This window comes from Bactrocera tryoni, chromosome 3, assembly GCF_016617805.1.
Source record: "Bactrocera tryoni isolate S06 chromosome 3, CSIRO_BtryS06_freeze2, whole genome shotgun sequence".
NCBI classification, from domain to species: Eukaryota; Metazoa; Arthropoda; class Insecta; order Diptera; family Tephritidae; genus Bactrocera; species Bactrocera tryoni.
The window spans coordinates 2,690,254-2,717,859 of record NC_052501.1 but is presented as its reverse complement, the minus strand read 5'-3'; the positions used below and the strand labels follow the sequence as shown (position 1 = coordinate 2,717,859).

Below are 27,606 nucleotides of genomic sequence, written 5' to 3'. Positions count from 1 at the left end.
GCACTGAATTTAAATGACTAAATTTTTAATTAGTGAATTTGCATGTGGTGAATTTCAAAACGCTCTACAAAATAGTTGTGATCTCCGTTTCCTATTTAAAAGTGGTAAATTTATATGGCTACAATTTAAAACAATGAATTTGTATGAGGTGAGTTAGATTAAAGTAATTCTGAAACACCACGCAAAATCCGTCATAGTTTTGAGTTCCACCATACAGTTCACTATACTACAAGGTGCGTTCCATAATAAACAGGGCTTTTTGAATCTAACGACCGCTGGTGGCGTCATCTATATGTCGACTGATGCGTTAGAATCCACTATCTTTCTTGATTGTCCAGTGAGAATTTCATGGCATTTCATTGATTGGAAGTGAAGCTATTGCGTTTTAAGTGTCAGTGTAAGCACCTTGTATGTAGTTCCGAATAGAATATCAGTTAGTACGTAATATAAAGAACTAAAACACATTAAATATTGTGATAAGGCCTAAAATTGGTTGGGATTAGTAAATGTCTTCCATCAGCCCACATAAGTTCTATGGCTTCTTTGGAAAATCACAGTTACTTACAAACTGTTTTCAGAGTAATTTTACTTTATTACTCTCACACACGCACACATACCCACACAATAAAAATATGAATGTAGTCTAAAAACGGCTGCCAACAACAATCTAGCAGCAACCAATATTGTGAAACTGAGGACCCTATTTCATGTAAAGTCAATACTTTCTATATCACTAGTTTGTTGAATGATTTTCGAGAAGAAAAATAAAAATAAATAAAAAAAAATAAAGCAAAAATAAATTCCAAAACCGAAAAATATGTTTATATTTGCATAGGTATTTATTTGGAATGAGCAAAAAAAGGGTGATTCATAGATAAATTTCAATGCGCCGAACATATTTACTTAGAAGCATATTGCTTATATTTCCTTTGAAGTAGCTAACAACAACAAACACTGCCACTTCCTGATTAAAAAACTGAAAACATGTTTGCAGACCTGCGGAACAACCTGGAATATACCTTATCCACCACTCTGCCCACACCGATACAAGCACGGAAAGCACGAAAACAATTTTATGGCTTTTAAGGCGCCGGGAGACAGGCCAAAGGCAGTCCGGCACAAATTCAAGGTTTACAACAAGCAAACCATATAAATTTGTGCAAAGAAATTTGTTTTTTTTTTTCGCAACGAATTCGCGGAGGAGGAGAGAGATTTCCAAGCGAAGGCGAAGCATCGACAGTATGGCGTAAGCAAAGCCAAATGCGCTCGCATGTGAGCCGGAGTGAGCATATCCCTGAAGACGGCCGAGGAAGGTCGTCGTTCCTTGCCAGCACATTGACACACAGCCATTACTGTTGCGAGCAATCCCTGCTTTTGCTGCTGCTGCTGGCGCTGCTGTCATATAAATGTCAAAAAAGGATATGTGGCAACAGACGTGCCGCTTGTGGCAAGGCAGCGACAAAAACTTGCCGAAAAATAAGCAGCAGAAACAAAAAATATGACGTGGCATTGTGCGCTGTGTGTGTGGTCGGGTGTGCGATCCGCTCACGTAGAAGACGACGACGACGACGAAGCACGGAAGCACACATAAATGAGAAAACAAATTGAAAAGATGAAAAAATACTCGGAAAAAATAAAGAAGAACGAAGGCCGCCGCTCTACCGCAGCATCACAAGCAAAGGAAATGCAATAATAAGAAAACAACAACAACAAGTACATGCCATTAAACGGCGTTTAATGTCGTCCTCCTCCTCCTACTGCCTTGTGAAGTCAGCGCCAAGGCTCTGGAGTTGCTGCCGCAAGGAGATACTCTCCATTGCTGTTTAAGTGCATCATGACAACGGGGATGGGAAAGTGGGGTATGAGGGGCCGACAGGCGCTGTGGTTGTGTGGGACAACAGCGAAGACACGTCTGGCATGTGTGATTACGCTTATCAGTGCGTGCTTGCTGCGCGAATTTATTTGCAAAAGCGCCTGAATGTGCGGAAAAAATAATTTGTTTTGCCTATAAATATTGCCAATAAAGTCAGGGCTCGCAAGATATGCTGGTACCGTATTGACAAGCGCTTTTCGGCACAATAGGGAGATCATGTCAAGCTTAGACTTAGGGCATTGAGTAGTGAGATTGCAGGATTGCAGTTTCAAAGCGCTTGTCGTAATTTTATTACAATTGACGACTCGTTAAAATAACCTATGGGAAATATATTGTCGTATCTGTTAAATAGGCCAGAACTTTATGATTTGATATTCAAAGAATTGGTTCTTCATCGATTGTATTAATATTGTAACCTATTTCACCTTATCATTTTCTACCTTATCCTATCCTTTCATTACCTTATCCTGTCATACTTTATCTTCTCTTATCAAATCCTTATCTCCTCTCTACTATCCTCTCTAACCCTCAGCGATCATATGCTATCGCACTTTACTTTATTCTATCGTTAGTTCTAACGACTAGTTATTCTATCTCAGCCAATCCCATCCCTCTTGGTTCATTCCTGGTCTAATCCATTCATCCCATCTTATCGTACCTACTACTGTTTTATTCTTGTTTATCGGATCGTATCATATCTTAACCAATCCGATCCTATCTTAACATTTCTTATATTTTCCTATCATATCCTTGTCTAGGCTACCTCTCCCTATCTATGAAATTCTATCCTTTCTTATCCAATCTTATCCTTTCTTAGCTTATTTTGTGTCACCCTCTTATCCAATACTATCTCTCTCTTTCCTCCCCTAGCTTTTGGAAAAAACTAACATCACATAATTGTTCGTGATCCCTGTAAATTCCGTTAAAAAAAATTAACCTGTTCAACTTAATACCCGAAGCTTGACAATAAAATTTAGCATATGTTTTCACGTTTTGAAGACAGCAGCAATCTGAATGATTTTTTGAGCGATTGTAAATATGTAAATGTCTCGTGTGAAAGTTTCGCTCAAATGCTTTTGATTTGATGTTTATCAGTAAAAGACAGAGACTCATCTCAGCTGTGATATATTGAAACAGCACGCAGCAAACTAATTCCTCATTACTTTTTAGAAGCGTTAATCCTTTTGTCTTATTTAATAAATGGAAGGCTTGTAGAAGTATATGATGGGTAAGTGAAAGAAACGATTTTTCCTATATTCACACAGTATATACTGGCCGCCAAGCCGACTAGGTTGTTTAAGTATTTATGGATTGAACTTATTTTCAAGTGAAATTTTTCTCTGTGCATATACAAATATACAGATGGTGCAAATTTCTTAAAGCCATCTTCTGCTCAGGAACTTTTCTCACACGCACCTGCTTACTATTATTCTTCTGAAAAGGAACAAAAACTTCGGAAGAGAAACCTACCTAGAAATACGCATATGTTCGACCAAACCACCGTCTCCCATAAATTGGTTGTGTCCCGTGACCTTAGTATGTACGTATACATATCTGTATATATCTCTAAGCAGCTTCGATTTCACGTTCAACAATCGTTTGATTACTTTCTGCACAATCCAAAGAGGAATATGACCTTTTTCTTTCAGCCAGTATGTAATCCTGTATGTGTGTATGTAATTCTGTGTATGTGTGCGATTAGGTGTGTGTGTAGGCAAGTGCTGCCAACGTGTATACGTTTCAGCAGCTGTACGAGTGAATGGGCGGCAAACATTTGCATTTTATTGACTAATAGGCACACCCAGGAAATAACAAACCCACTTATGGACATTTCATCCCACTTGTAAATCGCATGTGAAAGATTTTTACAACCCTGCAGGAAATATTTAGTTCCGCCGATGAAAAGAGAAAGCGAGTGTGAATGAGACTAGCTACCGATTATGCCGATAGTGTGGCACAAGCTCAGTTTAAAAGACTGTAATCACAAAGGCTATGAAAAGACTTTTTCAGAGAGTAACAGTAATCAATAGCATGAAAGCAACCGAAGTTGGTCTTCGACTGCAGCTAAAACTGGGACTGTGTGTTGATACTGAGAATGAGATAGAAAACTAGGACTGAAAATCAGATTGAGTCAGAGAATGTGATGGCGATTGAGATTGCTATTGAAATTGAAATTGAGATCCTCAGAGTCAATCTTCGAAATTGATATTATTTGTGAGACAATTTAAAACACGAGTGAGAATGTGAAATCCACTTATCGGTTACCCTACTTTGTAGCTTTTGTACAGCTGGTGCCTGCATATATTTGCACGCGAGCTGTCGTGCGTGGGACGACGTGTGTACACGCTGTTAACTGATATTGACATGATGTGATATATTGGAAAAAGTTTGGGCATTAGCCGCACTTAGCGTGGGAGCCGCGCCGATATCAAGCCGTGCCTCGGCCATTGTTGTTGCTTTAGTAAATAGTTTGATTATTGACTAATAGCAGTGAAATCTGTGGGTAGTTTTGTGGCCAAAAGTAGGTGGGATCAACAAATCGCAGAACGAAATGAGTGTTTAATAAACCGTTGGCGTGATACACTGCCGAGGAGATTGCAGCACATGTGCTTCCGAAAAAATATGCGTGTAAATATATTCGCATGTATATGTATATATGTGTGTGCGTGTGTTTGTGTGAATAAATGCAAATATGTGCCATATTTATAGTTCATTATATAGAGGAAGGTGTGACTAAGATTTATTGGAAATTTACTGAAATACGCTTCATTGCAAGTGAAATGGAAATATGCTTAATAAATTAGCAGGCGTTAGAAAAAGTTTTTTTTGGCTGTGTTTTGAAATTTTATTTTATTGCTAGACCCTGCAGCGGTGATCAATAAAATGCAATAACAAATATTTCACTATGACATGTTTCTCCCTGGAGCGACATTTAAGAACTACAAAAACCTGTCACGGCCGAGGCCAGCTCTGACAAGCGTTCACTTTAATCGAAAAATATGTATACATACATATATGTATGTAACTGTGTGCGTGTGTATAAATAGCCATGATGTATATTGATATAGGCAATGAACAAATAGGCTTAGCACAATTTCATAAAAGAGTGTTTGACCCTCTTCCCCCTGGTCATAAATACACACCTCTGCACTCAATGCAAACGAACATTTGGGCGAGCACACTTACATACATACATTTGTAAATGCGTATGTATATGCGATTGCGGTAGAAAGCAAATATGAAATCAAGTGTTCTTTGTATTAGTTAGCTGGGCATATGTGTCTGTATTAGCTTTGATGCAAATAATAAATGCGATTGACACTCTATAAATATTTTTCTGCTTTTATTATAACCGCAGGCTAACAAGCAGATAGACGGCAGCAATTGCGTTGGGGCGGCTTGAATTCATGGAAGTGGCAATATTCATGGAAGTGTTGGCAGCTGAGCAAATAAACAATCACGAGTAGCAATATCCACGATAAACAAGATTGTTGCAAGTAAGAGTGCTATTCATAGACAGCTGGATGGGGCATTGTAGGTTATGTTTCTTGGACAATGTTAATACCCAGAACAGGGCACCACGAAGTAAACATCTAGAAAGAAACGTCGAAGATTAAATAAAGTGTATCTTTATATATAAAATTTACGTGTCACGTTGTTTGTCCGCGATGGACTCCTAAACTACTGCACTAATTTTAGCAAAATTTAGCACACTGTGTCCAGTTCGAAGCGACTTAGAAGATAGGATAGTCAAAACAATTCATAAATAAGAAGTACAGTGAAAGCTCTATTAAATGGACGCTCTATTAACCGGACATATCCCTTAACATATTGACCGGTCCCACGATTTTTTGATCGCTTCTTTCGGTAAAGAACTTTTTTTTTAATATAACTGACAGATGCTGTTAACCTAACTGAGGAAACAGCCTTAAATTTGTTATTTTTTCCATTGACATTTATTTGTATGAGCATATCCAAAATTAAACCTCAAGTACCATCTTCTGGATTCTTATACCGTCAAAAACGAGTTCGCTTTTATTCGTTAATGAAATTTTCACTGTTTATTATATGAATAATAATATCAAATATATACGACAGCAACCCGGAAGTAAGTATATAAATTATCAGCGAGGCGATCTGAGTCGTTTAGCTATGTTCATTGATCTGTCTGACTATGATTGATGTATTCGTCTGAAATTTTACATTCTTCTAACCTCAAAAAGCTGATCATTTGTCAGAATCATCTATATCGGACCAATATAGCATATAGCAGCCATACAAACTGGGCCATCAAAATCAAGCTCTGTCCGGAAAACTATTTTATTTTACAAAATATTTTCATGAAATTTGGCTTAGATTATTTTCGAAAGCAATTACATAATCTCCCAAGAAATTGGTCAGATCGAGCCACTGTAGCGTATAGCTGTCATACAAACTAACCGATAAAAATTCTTCTAAGAAATCTTTTGTATGTATGAAAGCTATTCTAGCTTCACTACCGACTAAAATAACATCTTTTTATTTTTTTAATTTCAAATTGCAAGCACAAAATTTAAAATTTTCTTTAACAATTCAGTTATAGAAATTTTAAGAACTATATATTTACCAAAGTTCTATATAAACCTCTCTTCTCTATAAGAGCATATACATATCTCTTATAAATATGTATTTATGTGGTTTGGTATATTGAGAATGTTGTATTATTTTCAGGTAATTAAATTTAAAACAATTAACAGTTAGAAGTCCCACTTTTGGATGTGGCTCGCGTATTTTCAACTCTTATCTACGACGCATTTAATTGCCGACATTTAAAAGGAATTAAGTTAAATGGTAGACTATTATTCCTCGATTGTATACGTTGTATACGTATTTACTAAGCACAATTATGCTGTTAAATGCCAGTTTTTGTATGAGTGAAATTATTATTGTCAGTCTTTAACCTTCACATATTCAAATAAATTATATGTAATCGAAAAATAAGTGAAAATGTATGAATAAAGTGCTTTTATATTGATAAAACGGTGTATTTGTATAATCTTTTATATATATTTACATACATATCGTGATATTAACCCACAATTAATTTGCCCTTGGCACTTGGCAACTGGCAAATGACAAATGTTGTTTGCTATTTTTACGCTCTCTTTGACATTAAGTACGGCTGTGGCTTAAATAGCGGATTTATTTCCATTGATACCATTGATAAATGCAAACTGTTAAATAGTGAAAGTAAAAAGTGAACAGTAACTTAAAACCACGGTGCTATAATTTTGAAATTAATTAAATTTAATGGTCTTTTTATTTTTTTTTTTTAGTAGCACTCATCCAAGTTAAAGGTATTTCAATTAATTACAAAATCTTTATTGAAAGACAAAATGATAATAATCTTCAATAGCACACGGAAAATAATTTAAAATTAATATAATAATACACATTATCTTTAATAAAGATCCCAGAAAGCACGCAAAATATTGCAACCGAGCGCTTAAATTTTCGAAGAGGCTCATCTCCTTCGAGCTACGTTTGGCTCGTTACTTCACAAAGCCAACTTGCGTGGAGTCTTATGGGGCACACCTACCTTGAAATTTTCATATTTGTATAGTTTATACCTTTAGAAATGACATAATAAAGTTTTAAAATAGAATCTCAAATAGTTTTTGAGTTAGAGCCAGTCAAAGGGTAGCCATTCAGTTCAATCCGGTTCACCATTTTATTTTCTAGAAGGTCCAAGACTAACAAATCACACGGGCCGGACAAGATTCCAGCACAAATCCTGAAAATAAACGCTGCAGAGCGACCGGCAGTACTATTGAATATGTACAACGTCTGCCTCGAAGCCGGAATATTCCCTGAACCCTGGGAAAAGGAAAAGGAGGCCATCAGCATGCCGTCCACTATGTATGCTTCACTCACACAGCGGGAAAGCTTTATGAGAGACTACTTAAACCCAGACTTTAAGAGTCTATCAACGAAACTGGACGACTCTCCCTTAGACAACTCGGCTTTAGAACCGGCAGATCAACTTTAGGAACCATAAAATGCGTCATTGAAAGTGTAGAAGCCGCACAGCGTAGATGCCCTAAATACAAAAGAATAGTGTTATTGACGACTTTCGATGTCAGGAATGCCTTCAACAGCGTTGGATTGGAAATTATCGGCGCTCAAGAAAAAAGATTTAAAGTTCCCGACTATCTCAAAGCTGTGATGCGGAGCTACCTTTGTAACCGAAAACTGCTGATCTAAAGAAAACATCCGAAAGCGACAAGAATGAGAATCAATACAGATGGACGGTCAGACTAACAAAAAACCCATAAATTCGCAGAAGTCGACTTTTAAACAACTCAGCTAATATTCGGTAAGTATCTCCACAGAATAGGAAAAAATCAAACCCTCTTTAATGATAAAACCCAATGTTTGTTTCTGTAATTTAAGCAAATATTGCGCTAAATCTAATATGGCAATCACGGCTGACTTAATCAGCAGAAGGCAACGACTTAACCCTCCCACATGCACGCTCCTACACACATTCATCGAGATTTATTAGTGTGCGTGTTTGATGGAGATGATGAAATTTGAGAAAAAAGTCATCCGTACTTAACCGCTGTTGACTGTTGTTGACTTGTTGTAATCGTCGTTGTTGTGTTTGTTCAGTGTAATGCCCGCCGGTTGTTTGTCTGCGCTTGTTTGCTTGTTTTCGATCGCATTCGCGTGCAGCGCGCAGCGACAAGTGAGCGAGCATTTACATGTGGGTACATGTGTGTGTGGTTGTTGTAAATTAAAAATCTGCTCTCGCGTACAACGAACTCTGTGAAGGATGCTCCAGCGCCTGCCGCCATCTCGATTAGCCGTGCGGGGGAGGTGTTTGTGATAAACGGTTTACAACAACAGCAAAAACAATAAAAAGCACAAAATCAAATAGCTGACGCAGCAACGCCAACAATCGAACGCTGTGTGTCCGACAACGCTTGTAACGGTAATATCCTGCGGACAAGTTCGGACAAATTGCTCATACGCCCCGGCGGGCGAGCGGTGCCAAGGCAGGGAGCAAAGTGCAAGCCAGCGGTGCCACCTCCAGCCATGACGGATGTACAGCGTTCGGTGAGGTCAAGGTGCAAGGAACGGCGGTGGGTTGGTTGAGGATTTTGCGGAAATTGCCAACACTTTGCGCTGTGTCAGTGCGAAAACAAGCAGAAAGATAAACGAAAAGAAATGCTGGCGAATAAGCAAACAGCTACAAATTATTGCTTACAGTTGTTGTTATTGTTGTGGGCCATGTAACTGTTCGCATTGTTTATGTGTCTGTTTCAATGCTTGTTCTTCTTGCTGCTTTTGTTTTGCTTGCATTTCTTTGCTTTGCAACTTTCATTGGGTAAACACATAATCACAACAACAACAACAGAAACAATAGCAACAACAGTGCTTACTCTCAGTTCATTGCATCCGAGCAACAATTGCAATGTTGATTCTAATTCCAGTGCAATATAAATAAATCCATCTGGATAAGCGAGCGAGTGAAGTGGATGGCAGGTCTCGGGCAAATTGAAGTCAAGACACACATAAATAATAGATGAGTGATTTCGCTAGCGCAGAGTTAGACAAACAAGCGTTGTGTGTTCGTTCGCAAGCAAGGCAAGCGTAGCAACGATATTATTACGGTATTAATGGACTGCAGTAATTGCTCAGCTGGACAGCCGACACTATTGGCGAAGCAACTGTGACTCCGTTGGCATATGTGGAAATCAACTCGAATTGCGAAAATGTTTTTTGTTTTTGTATTTTCTTCCTTATTTTCGATTGATGATTTATTAATGCAAAGCTCTTCGAAAAATAAACTCAACTGTACTTTTTCTGTCAGTTAAATCCAAATAAGTGACCACTGTCAGCATATTTAACGAGCTTTACAATCCAAATATGAATTAAAGTACAAAAACAAAGTTACTTTAAAAACCTCAATTGGTCAGAAAATAAAATATACATAATTGCAGTTGTGTGTTTATATATTTATATCAATTTATATGGTTATGTGTAAACCTACATATTTTGTACGATATATACTGTGACATTGTATTTATTTTGAAAATTCTTTATTTATTCTTCCAAATCGATTTCATCCCCTTCAAAGTAATCCCCTCCCGATGCAATGCACTTATGCCAACGGATTTTCCAATCTTCGAAACACTGGTTGTAGTCACTTTCCGGGATGGCCTTCAGTTCCGTCTTCGCTGCGGCTTGAATCTCCTCTATCGTATAAAAACGGTTTCCCCGGAGCGGTTTTTGAGCATAACGTTCAAATAATATTCCTTGTTGACTGTTTGACCGGTTGGAAGGAATTCATAATGCACAACACCACGATGGTCGAAGAAAACAGTCAACATGATCTTGATTTTTGAGCGACTTTGAAGCGATTTTTTTGGTCTCGGCTCTCTTTTGGCACGATATTCGCTCGATTGATCGGTTGTTTCGGGGTCGTCAGCATAGATCCAAGTCTCATCGCGAGTTTTAATGCGTTTCATGACACCCTGGTAGTCGGAAAGCATCGTTTCACACACTTCATAGCGACGCCTTTTTTCCAAAAAATTCAACGTCGAGATTTGACGCGCTTAAGGCCCAAAACATCCTTCAAAATGGTATTGGCTAAGCCTTTCGATGTGCCAACTTCATCAGCAAGGTCTCTAATTGTTAATCGATGGTTTTTCAACACCAAATCTTTCATTTGTTGAACGTGAGCTTCGTCGGTTGAGGTTGATGGTCGCCCTGGGCGCTCTTCGTCTTCGCCACGTTCACGGCCGGCTTGCAACTCACTATACCGCCTGTAAACATTTTTTTTTAGACATCACCAAAGGCTTTCTGCACCATCCTCAACGTATCCGCAGCAGAAGATTCCGTTAACAAAATTTAATGCAAATTCTTTGCTTAAAAAGTTTCGACATCGCAAAAAACGAAAAACTCACTTTTAGCAGCTCACATAACGACACGTATCTCAAACACTAATTAATATTTTGACATGAAATTTGACAGAAATGTGACTGACAGTCCTACCAACCTAAAAAAAAATAATTCTCCAAATCCTTCGACGCGCGCAGTTTAAATTCAAATGTGACCTTATTTTTTGGGCACAGGTATGTATATTATAAAGCATAACGACAAACTCTTCAGTATACACATAAAGCATAGGAACAGATCAAACTTCATACAAAGTACGTTCCAAAGTTAACAGCACTTTTTAAATCTAGTTCCCTCTGGTACCGCTATCTATATGTCGACTGGTACGTTAGAATCTGCTATCTTTATCGATTGTCCAGTGAGAATTTCATGATATTTCATAGATTGAAAGTGAAGTTATTGTGTTTTAAGTGTCAGTAAGTTTGTGTTATCGGTGCAAAAATGAGCTGCGAACAAAGAGCCAACATTAAATTTTATTTTAAAGTTGGTAAAACTTTTACCGAAACGTTGATTGCCTACACCGTAGCAGAGTGAACGAGTGGTTTCAACGTTCTCAAAGTGGTCGCGAGGACATAAATGACAATCAACATATGGGCCAATCAAAATCCGTGATCATCGGAAATTCCAGTGAAACTGTGCGTGAATTCAGAAAAAATCTGCCGAAGTCATTATTCAAATTCATGGAAATGGAATTAAACATCTCCAAAACATCGATTTATCGCATTTTGACCGAACATTTGGGCTTACGAAAGGTGACTGCGCGGTGTACGTTTCTTGCACGATAATGCGCCGTCTTATCGATCGACCCTTGTGACCGATTATTTGACAAAAAAATCATACTCTAACCATTAACCACTCCCCATATGGCACCGTGCGACTTCTTCCTTTTCAGAAAAAATGCATTTGACCATGAAAGGAAAGCGTTATACAGACGAAGAGGCCATTCAAAAGGCTTGCACTGGCATACTGGCGGCCATATCGGCCAACGAGCTAAAACACTCGTTCGACATGCTGTTGGACCGTGCAAAAAGCTGTATTGAAGCAGAAGGAGACTATTTAGAATAAAATAAATTGATTTTGCCGAAAAAGCCATTTGTTCTGTTTTTTTAAGTACTGTTTACTTTGGAACGCACCTTGTATATCGATTGTTCCCAAATTCGATCCGAAAATTTGAGATAAATTCGGAAAATATTAATTTTTTTTTTAAATTTTTAACTTAGCATAAGCGGCAACCAAAACGAATATTTTCCGAAGCGCTGCTTTCAAAAACGGTCAAGAAATTTTCACCGAAACGACAAAAGTTTTCATACTATCTGCTGAGAAATTTTGTAGGTGATGACTGAAGAATTGGAGGAATTTTTGAACACAATTTTGATTTTTTAAGCCATTAAGCCGCCACATTGTCAACAATTTCAACATTTACTACTCCTTCGATCATTACCTGTAATCATCAAAATAACAACAAGATTCTTATTTGTGCGTTTCTTATAATTTTCAGCAGAAAAATGTTTTTCAGCGATAGAACTATATGTTTTGAGGTTGATTGATTGACAAATGAGGAATGCACCGCGATCATAGGTCTATTGTACCTTAGGAGGTTATTTTGTATATCGTTGATGGGATCAAAAGAATTCTAAACTTTTCAAAACGAAAATCCAATTTCTGAAATACAATGTACATTAACACAAAAAAACGCCATTTTCTGACAAGCAAGTAAATAAAAGGGGTATAAAAGGGGTTATATTTTAGTTATTTAAAAGGTTATAAATATTTTTATGAAAACAAATTTAAATTTTTTCACCCAACTGTAAAATTATTTGCATATTTGGAAGCTTCATTGAGGAAGAAAATTGGAAAAAACGTCTTTACTTTTCAAAACTTGATTATTTTCTTTCTGTTATTTAAAGTTATTTTCTTTTAATATTTAAATTACTTTATTTATTTTTTGGTTTTTATTATTAATTTTTTTTTTATCCGTACACCTGCAAAATTGAAAGGTACGTATTGTTCAAACTTAACCGCCCACTGTTTTCATGGAATTTTCAATAATTCCTGGGAAATAGTTCCAATGTTTTCTGCTACTTGAAAGTGTGTAACGAACTTCCAGGAAACAGTTCACAGAATTGGAGTTCACCTGAATAATACTGATACACCATCCAGTTCTGGCGATAGGAAGGATACACAAAGCTTGAAAACTGCGTAGATATTTAATGTGAGCGACACGGATGTTATCCATTTATAGTTCTGAACTCACTGGTCTGCATTCCCAATATACAAACGAATGAAGTTTATTTTGGCAGGAGCCAAAAGTGGGCCACATGAGCTTTTGCTATCAATTCGTTATAAAACCCTATTTTTTTCTACAAAATAATGAGTTAAATAATTTCCTATGAAGGAAACTTAAAGAATCTGAATAATACTACAAAGTAGGATATGAAATCAGAGAATGATATATATAAATGAAAGCACTATCGGAATATTGGAAGTTTTTAAAGTTTTAGATTGGGTCAAGCTAAGTCATCTTGATTGAATTAATGTTATATATATAAAAGTCAAATTTTACCCCACAAAAAAGTGTTTCTTTTTCTTCTTGTATTTTTTTTTACTTTTATTTCAAAACGATCTTAATAAAACTGAACGCTGCACCAGCATTTATATATTCTTCCAACAGAATTCATTTCTCTTAAATTAAATTAAAATATTAAATTGTTTACGCGAAACATGCCGACACAACTTGACGAGCGTGCACGGGCATTAACTTTTACATTTCATTTCACGCCAGTAAATTCACTCAAAACGATGCTCGAAACTCTATTGAATAGTTAACCAAATGGATGCGGCGAATGTGCAGGCCAAACCGCGGCAAACGAGCGCCACTCACGCGGCGTGAAGTTATTGAAAACTTGCCATTACCGAGTGCAGGGTGCAGAGTTGCCAGGGCAAAGCACATGCGAAATGAGGGCGATGCGGGAGACGAAATATAACAGGAATTTGAGCACTCAACAATATTTCCAACCAACTTTTAATTTCGCAACTACATTATGGAGCACGCACACACACCAATACGCACACATGTGTAATGCAAATGTAAATAAATTGAGGCTGCTTTTCATATGGCCAGCCCTGGGCGGTGTGCGGTGAGGCAGAGGATGAGCAGCTGCGATTCCCCCGACCAGAACTACACCAACTGAACTAGAAGCACTCGAAGCGCTTGAGGCAGGCCGCGAATATTGAAACTGGCGAAACGTGGCATGCAGCATCTGGCCATCGACAGCGAACCGAAACTGCCACAAGAACACATACATTTGTGTGTGTGTATTGATGTGTGTTTTTGGCGGCAGTTAGAAATTGGAAACCCACATTGGCAGCGAGTAAAACCGCGCCGATATTGTTGCCACAAGCTGTTAGCGGTACCGGCAGCAGCTGCAACAAAAACAGCAAATATTCGAACCCAAATTTTTTTGTTGGGTTTTCGCATTTTATTTAATGGACCAAATATTTTGCAGCGCCCGCAAGTGGCACAGTGGAGAGTCGCAGCATTGATACACACCCGAGCGCGCGAGCGAAATGTTGCAGAGTCTCACGCGTGGAATTTGTAGTGCGCTCCGCTGTCGGTGCTTGTGTGGGTTCAGTGTATACAGTGCCGATGGCCGCCCGATCTAGATCAAGTGCAAAATATGGAGCACCGCAAACGGCTGTCCTCAACCGCGCCACACATAAACACACAGTCGAACGTGCTTGAATATCTGCCGCCGGCGCTGCCCTCTTTGCTAGCGCTTCATGTGCGTGCGTGCCTGCATGAATCTGCGCTAATGAGTGCTCCAAACTCCCGAGCACTCAGCGCAACAAATCCGCTATTGAACAAATGTGCAAATGTGCTCAGCTCTGAATATTTTACGAAACAAATGTATTTGCATTTAGCTTTTATTCAAATTTGCTTGGCTTTTCCAGTATTTTGCCAAAATTCTGCCAAACATTTGCGAGCATCGCGCGGGCCAAGTCCAACGACGACTGCCATTCCAAACTTGTGCAACAGCAATGTCCCGGCGCAGTTTGTATGCCAACAAATCGTGACGAAATGGTTGTCCAGGGATGCTTTTGTACTAAGCACTGCTAAATTGTTACTTCACATGCAAAGTTTGATTAATATTTAAAATTATACAAGGCGCGCCATGTTTTATGTCGATATACATTTATACAAAGTTTGTCTGGAAAGCAGAAAATCAGTCCTTTTGGATTTTCTTCCGCCGCGACTATACTTTGGAGCGAGCGCACACCGACTGGATTCGGTAGAGGGCGCTCCTAGCTAACGAACGAGCAGCTGGTCAGTTGTGTCCGAGCACCTGGAGAGTCAGAACAAACATTTTCTTGCGACGTGTTTCAGTGAGTGATGCAAGCCGAAAATGCAGCGTTCGTTAGAGCAGAGGTACGCGATTATATTCTGTGTGAAACTCGTTAAATCTGCGTTTGAAGTGGTGTCTTTCGGTGGGACCAGGCCTTTTTGGATTGCCGGGAAAAGATCGCTGATGAAGACCGGAAGAATGAGCAAATCCAAAGTGAAAAACATGCTCAAAGGCATCGCCCACCATGAATTTGTTCCTTCTGCATAAACCGTCAACGCCAAGTTTTACGTAAAAGTCCTCAAGAGACTCCAACGAAGAATCAATAAGGTCCGACAAGACAGCTGCCTAACCAAGGCCGGCATCTCAACGCTTTCACAGCCGCCCTACATTCCAGATGTGGCCCCAACGGACTTATTTTTGTTTCCTTGCCTGAAAAGCCCGATGAAAGGGAATCCAAGCAGCAAGCACCTCGGCTCTCAAGGCTATTCCGGAGAATGCCTCCCGTAACGCCTTCAATTCTTGGAAATCGCGCTGACAGTCCTGCATCGGCGCAGAAGGAACCTATTTTGTAAGTTTTTAAAATATTATAACGATGGGTTCAATAAATATTTTTGAAATTTACTCAGTCCTATTACTTTCCGGACAAACGCTGTATACACACGGACGTCTCTGTTCAGGGTATACAAAAATTAAGCCATAACTTTTGTTTAAATCCCGTCCTGATCACTTTTTATTTGCATATAATACCTTTGGGCATAGCTCGGTGGATAATGGTGGTTGGACAAAGACCGCCTATATGATCCCACTTTTCGACTGGAAAAGAAAGCCGACTGACGTAAATGTTTGTTAGCTACGCGCAACACCCTAAACATTTATACGGATGGCTCGAAAATGGACGATGGAGTTGGTGCGGGAATATACTGTCCAGAGTTAGTCATAAGGCAGCCTTTTAAGTTGCCGGACCACTGCAATACATTTCAAGCCGAGGCCTTTGCTAATGTGAAAGTCGCGAAGTTGGCCTCTAATGCACCTGTAGGCAATTCCAGAGTCAACGTCTGCGTGTCTTGAGCTAAGCAGCAGTGAAAAGTGTTGCCAGAAGCAAGCAATTTTACTTCTAGTGGATGTCAGGCCACAAAGGCATCGAGGGCAATGAAAAAAAGGACGAGATTGGCAAGGATAGTGTACGACTAACACCCGAAAATGTGATCAACACTCAAGTCATGTGTAAAACGGAAGATCGGAAGTACACAAACTTCATATTTGCACTCGATAGGAAAGACTATAAGAACATGATCGCATTAACAACTGGTCACTGCACGCAGAATAGGGCTGCAAATCGAGAACACTGCAGTAAATGTCTAGATTAGTGCACCAGGGAAACAATAGAGCATCTCTTGGGCATTTGTGCCACATTGACAAGACTAAGCTACAAGCATTTGGCGTCTCCACGGTATGATACACTGAAGGAGTTATCGATAGTAAAGTCTGTTGAAATTGGCTTCAAGCGCAGACATCCTTAAGGATGACCACTCCTCATGCACCTAGCAACTGAACTCCATCTGATATCGCAAAGGACCAAAATTGGTCTATGCGTGGCTTATTGGCCTACCAGATTAACCCAACCTAACCTGATATTTTTTTCAAAAATATTAAAATATTTTAATAAAGTATCTGTCATTCACAAATCAACCTTCAAGTGATATTGGGAGCTTCCCATGACAGTACCAGAATATTTATTTCTTTATAATCATTTTCAGGATTAGCAACAGACACAACTCTGTATGTGTAATTAACGGCTCAGTAAATGATGCAAAATATTTTTATGAAAAAAATAATATTGTTTTCACTTTAATTCAATTTCAAATAATCGCACTTGAACTCCCTCCCATGCAAATGAAAATAAATGCCGTAGAAAAAACCTACGGAAAATACAATGAGCTCCATAAGTAATGGAGATGGAACAATAGTTCCTGAAGAAGTCAAAACCATTCGAGCTTTCTATATGAAGAGCCCTTGGGTTAAAGTATTTAAATGGCGTAAATATTTAAAAAGAATGTGATGGTGACTAAGGATCATTGTTAGCGATGGGATAATTGTGATGGTACACTTAAGTCATATTTATAAATGTTATGGCCACCGGGAGATATGCTCTAAACAGTTTATTGTCATTCATAAGTTGAGGGAAGAGACAGAAAATAAAAGCGCAATTTTATTGCGCTCGCAGCAGGCCAATTAAACGCGCAAATATGCTTTGTGATTTGCGCAAAATTAAACGCTAAACAGCGCAGACCACTTGTAGGAGCGGGTTTATTTCCATAACTGGCCGCAATGACAGCAGCTTAGCGCAGCTCCCAGTTAGCCGTCATTAGGACGCATATACAGACACAAAATGGAATATGCAAGTGCGCGTACTACACATACACACACACATGGGGTGCGCCACAAACAGTTGCATTAGCAGAGCTCGCCGGCGACCGCAGCATGCATTTAGGCGCACTTCAGCGTCAGCAATTCATGCGCGCGTTGAGTGAGTGATATGGGCCAACGCGCGGTGTCTCATAAATATTGCAAGCGGAGCTGCATTTGCGCGCACAATTTTTATCTACATTTGCTTTTTTCCCATTGCCGCAGAGTTTTTATTTAATATTTATTGTGGTCCAGATAACGCGACTTGCCATTCAGGCGTAAGCGCTCGAGTGCAGCGGCGGCAGCAGCAGCGGCCGAGGGAGGACAAGTGTGTCGGCCCTGACCAGTGTAGTGCGCACTTGTGTTTTGATGCTTCACTTGCTGCCACCGCATGCATTCACACTAAAGCACAACAATGGGCGAGTGTAGGGCACGCACACACACACTCACACACACACATGTTTCAAGTTGCAAGTTGAACATTTCGAGATTTGCATGTCAGTGTCATTTGCACACAAACCGACAATAAAAAGCATAAATTCATCTCTCTCTTCCTCCTCCTCCTCCCCCTCCCCGGCTTCCACTTCCTCTTTCAACAAGCGCGTAACACAGCAAACACACGCGTTGCAAAACCTTCACCGCTTGGCGCGGCAGCTGGTCCAATCGTGCGCGCATTTGCCCTTTCTTTGATAGTTTTCAAGTGTCTTTTTTATGTTTCTCATGTTTTTCTACGCTCCATAACCACTACACTTTATGCGCTCAGCTGCCAGCATATTTCTGCACTCGTTCTATTTTTTGCACTTCTCCCATTTTCTGTTTCATTGTAAACAATTTCGCTGCTCTGCTCGCATCAACCCTTTGTCCGGCCGTTTCAATGTCCTTTGCGCTTCACTGAAAGTCGTCAAAGTCGAGCGAAAGTCTAAGCCGCTCCGTTTGCCATGAATAGTCGTATATATAAATTCTGCGTGTGTGTGTGGGTGCATACAATGTGTGTGTGTGTGCGTACATCAATACGCATTGAGGTGTATAGGAATTCACAAGATTGTTTCCACTTTTTGCAATTGCTCTACTTTCCTGCACTTTTTCATGTGAAAGCTGTTGTGTTGTGGTGTGTATATGTGTGTGTGTATTAAGCGGCAATGTGCTTCGCATGCTCTCAATTAAGCCAGCTTTAAGTTCAGTTTCATACCTTTGATGCATTTAAATTGTCAATGCCTTTATATTTTATCACATTAATGCAAATACACGGTGTTGCATTAGAGAAATATTAGGTAGTCGAAAATTTCTTTTCGTATTTTGTCAATAGATGACGTTGCAGTCATACAAGTATATCTCCAATGCTACCAATCACATTGTGTCATACGATATAGTGTTGGAAAGGTGAGATTTCAAGCTTTATTTATTTACAAAAAAAAAAATTCGGGGAAGTTGAAAGTTACAGCTGTTCAAAAATAAGTGAAAATAATGAAAAAATTCGCCATATTTTGAAATTTTTGTATAAAAAAGGGAAGAATGCCACGCAAACCACCAACGAAATTAGTAAAGTTTCCGGAGACAATGCTGCATCATTTCGTGTGGCACAACAATGGTTGGCTGGCTTTCGTTCTGGAAATTTCGATGTGAAAGATGCACCTCGCTCTGGTATCGCTGAAAAAGTCGTTGAAATTATGGAAAAGATTGATCAAGACCATTATATTAGCAGCCATGACATCGCTAAGCAACTCAACATTCAACATCATACGGTTGTGAACCATTTAAAATGGGCTGGCTACAAAACGAAGCTCGATGTTTGGGTACCACATGAATTTTCTGTGAAAAATTTAATAGACCGAATTAACATCTGCGATTTTCTGCTGAAACGAAACGAAGTCGAAGCATTTCTGAAGCGAATGGTAACAGGAGACAAAAAGTGGATCAAATACGACAATAATGTGCGAAAAAGATCATAGTCTAAGCGTGGTGAAGCTCAACAAATGATCGCAAAGCCAGGATTGACGCCTCCAAAAGTTATGCTGAGCGTTTGGTAGGATTGGAAAGGAATTATCTACTATGAGCTGCTCAAGCCTGGGCGAGCGATGGATTCTACATTTTACTATCAACATCTGAAGAGATTGAAGCAAGCTATCGAAAGAAAACGGCCAGAACTAATCAAAAGAAAGGGCTTCATCTTCCATCAGGACAACGTTAGACCACACACATCTTTGATGACTCGGCAAAAGCTGTGAGAGCTTGGCTGGAAAGTTTTTATGTATCCACCATATAACTCCGACCTTGCACCATCGGATTATTTTTTGTTTCGGTCAATACGGAACTCTTTTAATGGAGTAAAGTTGGCTTCAAGAGAAGCCTGTGAAAATTACTTATCGCAGTTTTTCGCCGAGAAACCAGAAAAGTTTTACACTGATGGAATAATGTCTCTAGCGGAAAATGGCCAAAAGTGTTCGACCAAAATGGTACATGTTCATTAAATTTCATTATAAATATAAAAAAAAAAGTTGAAATTTGATTAAAAATACGAAATGACGAAATACGAAATTTTTCGACTACCCAATATTTGAAAGAATTAACTCCTCTCATTGTTGTGAAAATTTGCTCATACTTCAAAACGGCTAAAAGCTTAATTTCATCTGGAAAATCAAGTTTTCAAAATGTAAACCGTAAATGGTTTGAAAAAGTGTTCTTTGATTTTGATTGCAATGATTCCGGCCTTCTCCATGGATAAAACATAAGAAAAAAGTGGCGCCAGCAAGAATTTATTATCTGAACAATAACCTGCAGCAGGCGGGCTTTAAAAAACGAATTCTCTCCAAAATCGTGGCTTTCCACCACCTTTACATTAGATTAATTACAGAAGCGCCCCAAATGCTGCACCCGCTATATCGCCATGAATAACTCAATTCACAGCACCTCAAGGGCAACGGTTCTTTCAGTTTTTCTAACGCAGAATTGCACTTTCTATGAAAATTATGTCACGTGAAAAGTTTGTGCGGCTGCTGAATAGAACAGCAGAACAAGCGCAAAATTCTCAAAAATCGCCAACAACAATTTTCCACAATTCAACAATCAGCGAATTCAACCGCAGCTCAACGCGGCTTCAAATACCAATAAAAAATAAATGCGGACCACACGGAGTAATTTTATATGTATGTGTATGTGTGTGTGTATGTGCGAGTGATAACGAACCGCAGCGACAGCAAAAATCACAGCCGCGTAAAAACCAAATTAGGTGTGGAAAAACTAACGGTTTTGACGTTTTTCTTCTAACCAATTTAATTGCATATAATTAGGCGCTTTCCCAATGAAAGCTCAACTTGCGCAACTTTTTCGATATCGAATTCCATAATTATAAATTTAAATAGAAATTATTTGCTTAATCCGCCTGCCAAGCTTGCAGCATGACTAAAGCGGCTTCACCGTTAAGTCGTGTGATTAGCAAATAATATATAATAATAAAAAAAATTAAAAAAAAAATTACATACAAAAACAAATTGTTTAAATTAGAGCCAACGTTAATTGCTTGTCATAATGAGCGACTTGAATGCCTATGGTATTTCTGTATGCACAAATGTTGGGAAATAATTTCATAGAAAGTGTTTTTAAAAGCTATTTAACTTTCGCGCGTTTATTTATGGCCCAAATTCATATTTAATTTAATATGAAAATAATTTTTTGCACTATTAACTATTGAAACTGATTTAATTGAGTTAAAAAATATTCGCAATTTGAAAAATTATTAGAAAATATTTTATAAAATTTATATTATCAAATGATGTGATGAAGCTAATTAGCCGTGATAGGATGACTATAGCGGATAAGATTTCAATTTAGGACTTTTCTAATATTACCAATTAAGGAAATAAAGGAAATATTGAAATTTTTGCCAAGTATTTGGAGTTGAGAATTGTGTTACGGATATTTTTTTGACGTGTGGTTTTCAGAGAGGCAATACCTTTTCGGAGTGGGTCTTTTTCGCACAGTTACTTGTTTTGTTCTCAGCTTTGGTTGCCATTATAACGAACGATCTAAGTAGAAGTACCTTTTTCAATAGCCCTCTTCTGACAGATCACGCTTGATTGTGTCAAGGTATCATGTTATCTGTGGCATTTCATTATGGAAAGACTTACGCCTAAACAACGTTAGCAAATCCTTCAATTTTATTACGAAATTTCACATTTTGTTAAGAATGTGTTTCGCGCGTTGCCTCAACTTATGGTCAACATAATCAGCCTACTCAGAGTACTATTCGCAACACCATCACCAACCTTGAGCCCCAGCATTCATTATTGGATACTATTCGAACGAATAGGCCCCGTCCAGCACGAAGTGGAAAAAAGCCGTAGCTGAGAGTGTACTCGAAGACCGTGGAGAGTCGATTCGGCGCTGTTCGCAGCCACTTGGACTGCCGTATGGAACTAGGGAACCTCGAAATGAATCAATAATAAACAAGTAAGGAAGGGCTAAGTTCGGGTGTCACCGAACATTTTATACTCTCGCATGGTAAAGTGATAATCGAGATTTCATAATACGTCATTTACATATTTTTTCAAATACCGTATTTTTGTAAGGATTTTATTCCGCTATCATCATTTGAAATGAATCAATAATAAAAAATCCAAATAGTGCAAACATATAACCAAAATAATTTTTCGAATCAGAAGAATGGGTACGTGAATCAGCAAATTTATCGCATTTGGAGTGCTGATAATTCGCAAGCTATTATTGAGACATCCACAACTTTTTGGTATACTCTATGATAAAAGGGAATAATTCGTCAATATTTATTCAAAAATGAAGCCGACCATAAGTTTACAAAATCCTATTTAATGACTTTTTTGACCTGCACGACCTTCGGTTAGGAGAAGACGCCGTTGCATGTCAAATTGCCAACGATACAATCAATGGAAGCAAATTTTAGTGAAGGTGTCACCTGTCTCATTTTGATAGTCAAACAAATCACTTAAAACTAGTTACCAAGATTGGCACAAACTTCTTTTTCAGTCGTGGGAAACTTGATATTCATAAGTCAATTAGTGTGTGTTTGGAAGTTGTTTGTAGGTATGTACATACATAGGTGTAGTAGTTGTCCGACTACGTACCTAGTCCTTTGGGAGGCTCATTGTGAAAACACGTGGACTAAAATCCCCTCATTCTATTATCTCCTCAATACACTCCAACTCTTCTACCTCCTCTCAGCTTCTACAATAGTTGTTATATACTGACATGTTTGCCTATTAGACAGTGATCTGTCAGCACCCCTACTAGAGTTCTTATTTCATTCTATTTAAATTTTAATTGTCGGCATGTGCGGCCCATATTCCATTCACGCCAAGTTTGTCTACTCGTTGAACAAGTCAGGGCTAGATTCCAACGAGATATAGCTATACATATTTATAGCATGTTCCCTCCTTAAGGAGTCTGGCTAGTTCATTGGTTGCACAGTTGCCAGGAATATGACTATCCTAGATCCTCTAGGAGGCAAAGGCATACTTTCTTAATCTTAGCTTTAGTGATTTAAAAGCCTCTTGGCAATATGTGTATATATGTAACTATATTCCTTGTCGTGATCTCACTATTTTTCAGAACAAGGAGCCTGTCGTCAATTGATGAGATCTCCGTTGGAAGACACTGCACTGCAGTGGTCTGGTAGGCTCAAAACGATTCTTGTATCTAATTTTGCTAAAAACGCACTTTCTTTCCCACTCCTGGCAATGATTTTGGAGATTTTTACTATGGAAAAAATTAAATGATTAACGAGCTTCTCTGAAATTATTTGTTTCCAAAGAAATCACGACCGCGGCACCATTCAAAATATGAAACGTGAAAATGTTGCTCTCATACCAAAAGACAGTAACGTTTGCAAACAACTGCGTTGAGTAGAGTTGGAAAAAACCACTTGACAGCAGAGTTGAGAAGCCTACAACATCATCGTCATGACAACAACCTTTACTGGTGACGAGACGGGGGTTTATGAATAAGACGTCTAAATTGCCCATTAATCTAGCGAATGCTTCAAAAATGCGCAGAAACCGGAAAACCCGGAAAAATGTTTTTCTGTCAAGCCGAGTCTAAATTTTTGATAATTACTATAACATAAATATCCGTCTAAGAAGGATAAGAGTAATTTTTGTCGGAGATACTTTGGTAAATGCTAATGCCGCTTCGGTACCTCTTAGTTCCGTCGTGTGTTTATGTGTTTATGTTTCCATGAACTTGCTCTGGAAAGCTAATATTAAGAATCAAAGCCACAAGTAAAACACTTCGTCCATTGCGCAAAAGGAAAAAATTATAGAAAAATATTCGATTCAACATAAATCCTAACACTTGATATCAAAGCTGGTGTAACCTGAGTTACAGCTTGGCGTAACTACTGTATCCATATACTAGGCAATTTATATAGTTCTCGTAAACTCGTCAGTAACAGACTCTATCTGAAAGTTTTACAGACAATCTTCTTCAAAAAATAGTGATGAATCGCCACTTATTTGTGGCTTAATTCAATTTCACAAAGTTTCATTATTCAACTGGATGCTCTTACCTCACCAAAGCGTTAGCTCGTCGAGAGCTGAATTTAATGAGGGAATTTCGCGCCTTGTTTTGTTAGCGGCCTGACATTGCGTAATTCTCGCAAATTAATATTTCTTGCGCAACTAATTCGAATTCTTTGTTAAATTGAAAAATTCCAAGCAAAACGAATTCGCAGTCAAACAAAACAAATGAAAACTTTCGCTGCGGCCTTCACACCTACACACACACTCATATTTACAAAGACATAACTTTTGCTGTAATTGACGTAACGGAGCGCGCAAAGTCTGTGCGGGAGGTGAATAAGAAGTGATGGAGGCAATACCGTTATGGAAAGCCATCACAGCAATTCACCAGAGCCGCGCTGACATCGCGACAGCCAGCTTTTGTCGTTACGCAAATTCAAATTAAAACATTGTCAAACAAACAGCCGAGAATGAAAAACGCAAATTAAATCTCACACAGACACACTCACCGACGCGCACCACCGAGGTGACGCGCTTGCGTTTGTGGAGAACGAAGGTGTTTCAGAGTCAAATTAAATTAAAGTAAGCAACAATGCTTTTGCCAACTCACCTTGTATAGCTGCCAGGAGGAGCAATAGCTGCAGACCGGAGCTGAACGCGCCACCCACGCGCAGCGCACCCGAAGAACTCATTGTGGCGCGCGGCGCAATTCGCGAGCGCGTGTGTATGTGTGTGTGTGAAAGGTTTGATTTGATGCTAATTGCAGTTTCACCTTGTCACCCGTGGCCGCTTCCGCTGAGACACTGCCACTATCAAGGATCCTGCTTAATTGCAATGAATTAATAGGCGCCGCACGAGCAGGCGACCAAGCGTTGCCGCGTTGTTTCCGTTGATTATTCGTTGCCGTTAGACGATTGGCAGGGAGTTTTTGAGCAAATTGAAAAACACGCGCGCGCACAACAACAAGCGCACGTCGCTTATGCCAGCCTCGGCACACGTCCCCAAATAGTCTTTAGCGTCGCGAGCAAGTATTTCAAGCGTTTATCAGCGCTTCGCTTACGCGTACCCCCTAGGGCCAGGCACCACCCCACCTTCAGTGTGCTGATTTTTCAATTTCGCTCTAATATTTGTGCACATTTTCGACAATCATAACAATGTTTTCGTTTTCCCCCAACAACCGTGCCACCGCTAATATGATGACTCGGCGCGATGGCTACAATTTCCGATTTTACAAAAACAAAAAAAAAATGCCAACATCAAATCTGACAGCCGCAGCAGTCACAGTGGCTTACACAGGCCGCGGGGGTTGCTTCAAAAATGCCAACTAAAGATTTCATCAAATTAGTGCCAGTGAAATACCAGAAAAATGGTCTTTTTAAAAAACACTCACGGGACTAATAACCCAAAATGCTTTTCCTTTTTCTCACTTTCTCGCTTTTCCTAAATGTTTTCTCTGCTCACTTCATTCGTTTTGTTCGCTTTGTGCGCTTTGTTGGGTCGAGCGAAATGCTAGCTGGCTAGCGACCAAGTGGAGACGCGGTGGGCAGTCAAGCAGACAGCCAGGCGGGCAGACGTAAGCTTGAATTGTAGACTGTTTGGCTGGTTGGTAGCGCTCCCCAAACCACTCACTCGCCGTTTCTCAGCTGCCACGCCACGCGATTCGTTGCCTACCTCCGGGCGCGCAGTAAACACTTAACTCGACTTCAAGCGCTCGCCCCTTTTGCTGCTGCCATTGAGTGCCTGGTGTAGGTGTAATTTTTGCTTTTGCTACTGTTGACGAGATTTCGCTCTTTCACAATTTTTTGCAGCTTTTCCCCGTGACTGCCGCTTCTTTTCTGTGTATTTTTTGCACTTCTTGCTCACAAACAGGGAATTGTTCTTTTAATGGCGGTTTAACCGCCTTTCAGCGCGTTACAGTGTTTACGCGACAATCTGTAAATGGGTCAAATTGAATTTAGTTTTAGTACTCGCGGTTTCTTTCTGCGCTTTCTTGGCTTACATTTATAACTCTGTTAAAAAAGTAACTTTAACAGCTGATTTTTTATAAAACAAATTTTTTACGTTCACTCAGTTGCGTTGTTTTCTATTCTTAAAACCCCTTGGCACTTTCAAAACCACTCTTATTGTTGTAGCGCATTATATGGTAATAACGTTTGGTCCAATGGCACATGCAACAACACCTTCACGATCTGTATGGTCATCCATCAACATGACACAGCATAAATTTTCTTCATGAACACTTATTAGAGCAATTATTTTCTCTTTCTGTTTTTACACTTGCTTCGTGCTTGCGCTCCTTAACGCATCGCCGCCTTAAAATGCAAATTATTCAATTTATTTCCTTTAATATTTCCACACATTCAGTATTTGCGACACTTTTCACAACTCGCTTTCATACTAACATTTGTTATTGCATACTTTTCAGCGCCAACACTTGATGTATGCAGGCACTACTGTCGTCAATATCAATTAAAACCACTATCCACGCACTACTTATGCATTCAATTAGCAAATAATATACACCATTAGTTTGGCAAAACTGCTCAACTTCAAATTTTTATTGTCTACTTTTGTTCTGCTCACGGCTTTGCCTGTCAGTTATGCTGTTGGGCGCCTAAAAATATGCCACACCATTTATAACACTTACTTATTTCAGATAATATTTCACTTCAAGCATAAATGGCTCTCAATTTATATCAATGTCGTGAGCAACCTGCTCTACTTTTTACTTTGCTCGCATAAAATTTTGGCTTTCGCTGTTCCTTACTTTTTTGTTTTGTTTCCTGTGTTTCCCTCGCTATTTCACCTGCCAACACTGGTGATGACTGTAATCTCATTCATTTACTTCAGCTGTGCAGCCATGCTGAGGCAACACTGGCTTGGCGAAATCATGCCTAGATGTCATTTATCTTATTGCGCCTACATGTAGGCAACAGCATTTAACGCCCCAAATCAGCAGCAGCACCAAAGCTGGTGTAAGCAACTTTTTTAAGTCCTACTTACACACAAATGCAGGCGTTAAGCAAGCTCCAGATTTTGAGTTCTGCTTGGGCCACAAGTATTTTGCAAGCTTGCTGCATGCTTTTAGGCTGTCACTACACAAACTCAACGTTAATGCCGAACATATTTTTTTTGGAAAATCACAACTTCACTAGCAACAATTATACCAGCGATTATTGCTGTTACTTAATTTAATTTTTTGCATTTTTTAAACAAAATTAATTTCGCTTGCATTTGCTTTGGCCACGAACGCGCGTATGCGTGCAACACACTCGACACACAGCATGAAACTACTGACTGGCTACCAGCTCCAACTGCGGCCATAGCTAACAGCCTGTCGTAGCACAGCACAGCCGCTGCTTCGTGGAAAATCTGTGCGAGCGCACTGCCGCAGACGCGAGAGGGGCGCCACAAAAACGAGTACACGAGCCGTGTACAGTTCGTGCGGCTTTGATGACAAACGAAGTGAATACATGTCAACAACGAGTAAACACTTCGAATGGCTTTTGTTCGGAAATGAGCAAAGAGCACAATGGAAGAGCGTAAAGAGTGG

The 27,606-nt window shown here is 39.3% G+C and overlaps 1 protein-coding gene across 1 annotated transcript in view; it reads right to left on the bottom strand.

Annotated features, from left to right (window-relative positions):
* LOC120772169 (zwei Ig domain protein zig-8) overlaps window positions 1-27,313 on the bottom strand; it is a 174,299-nt gene extending 146,986 nt beyond the window's left edge. Inside the window, exon 1 of the mRNA XM_040100609.1 lies at window positions 24,664-27,313. Within this exon, the coding sequence (XP_039956543.1) occupies window positions 24,664-24,745 (82 nt within the window). The 5' untranslated portion in view covers window positions 24,746-27,313. The remainder of the gene's footprint in view (window positions 1-24,663) is intronic.
* Between the last annotated feature and the right edge of the window lie 293 nt (window positions 27,314-27,606).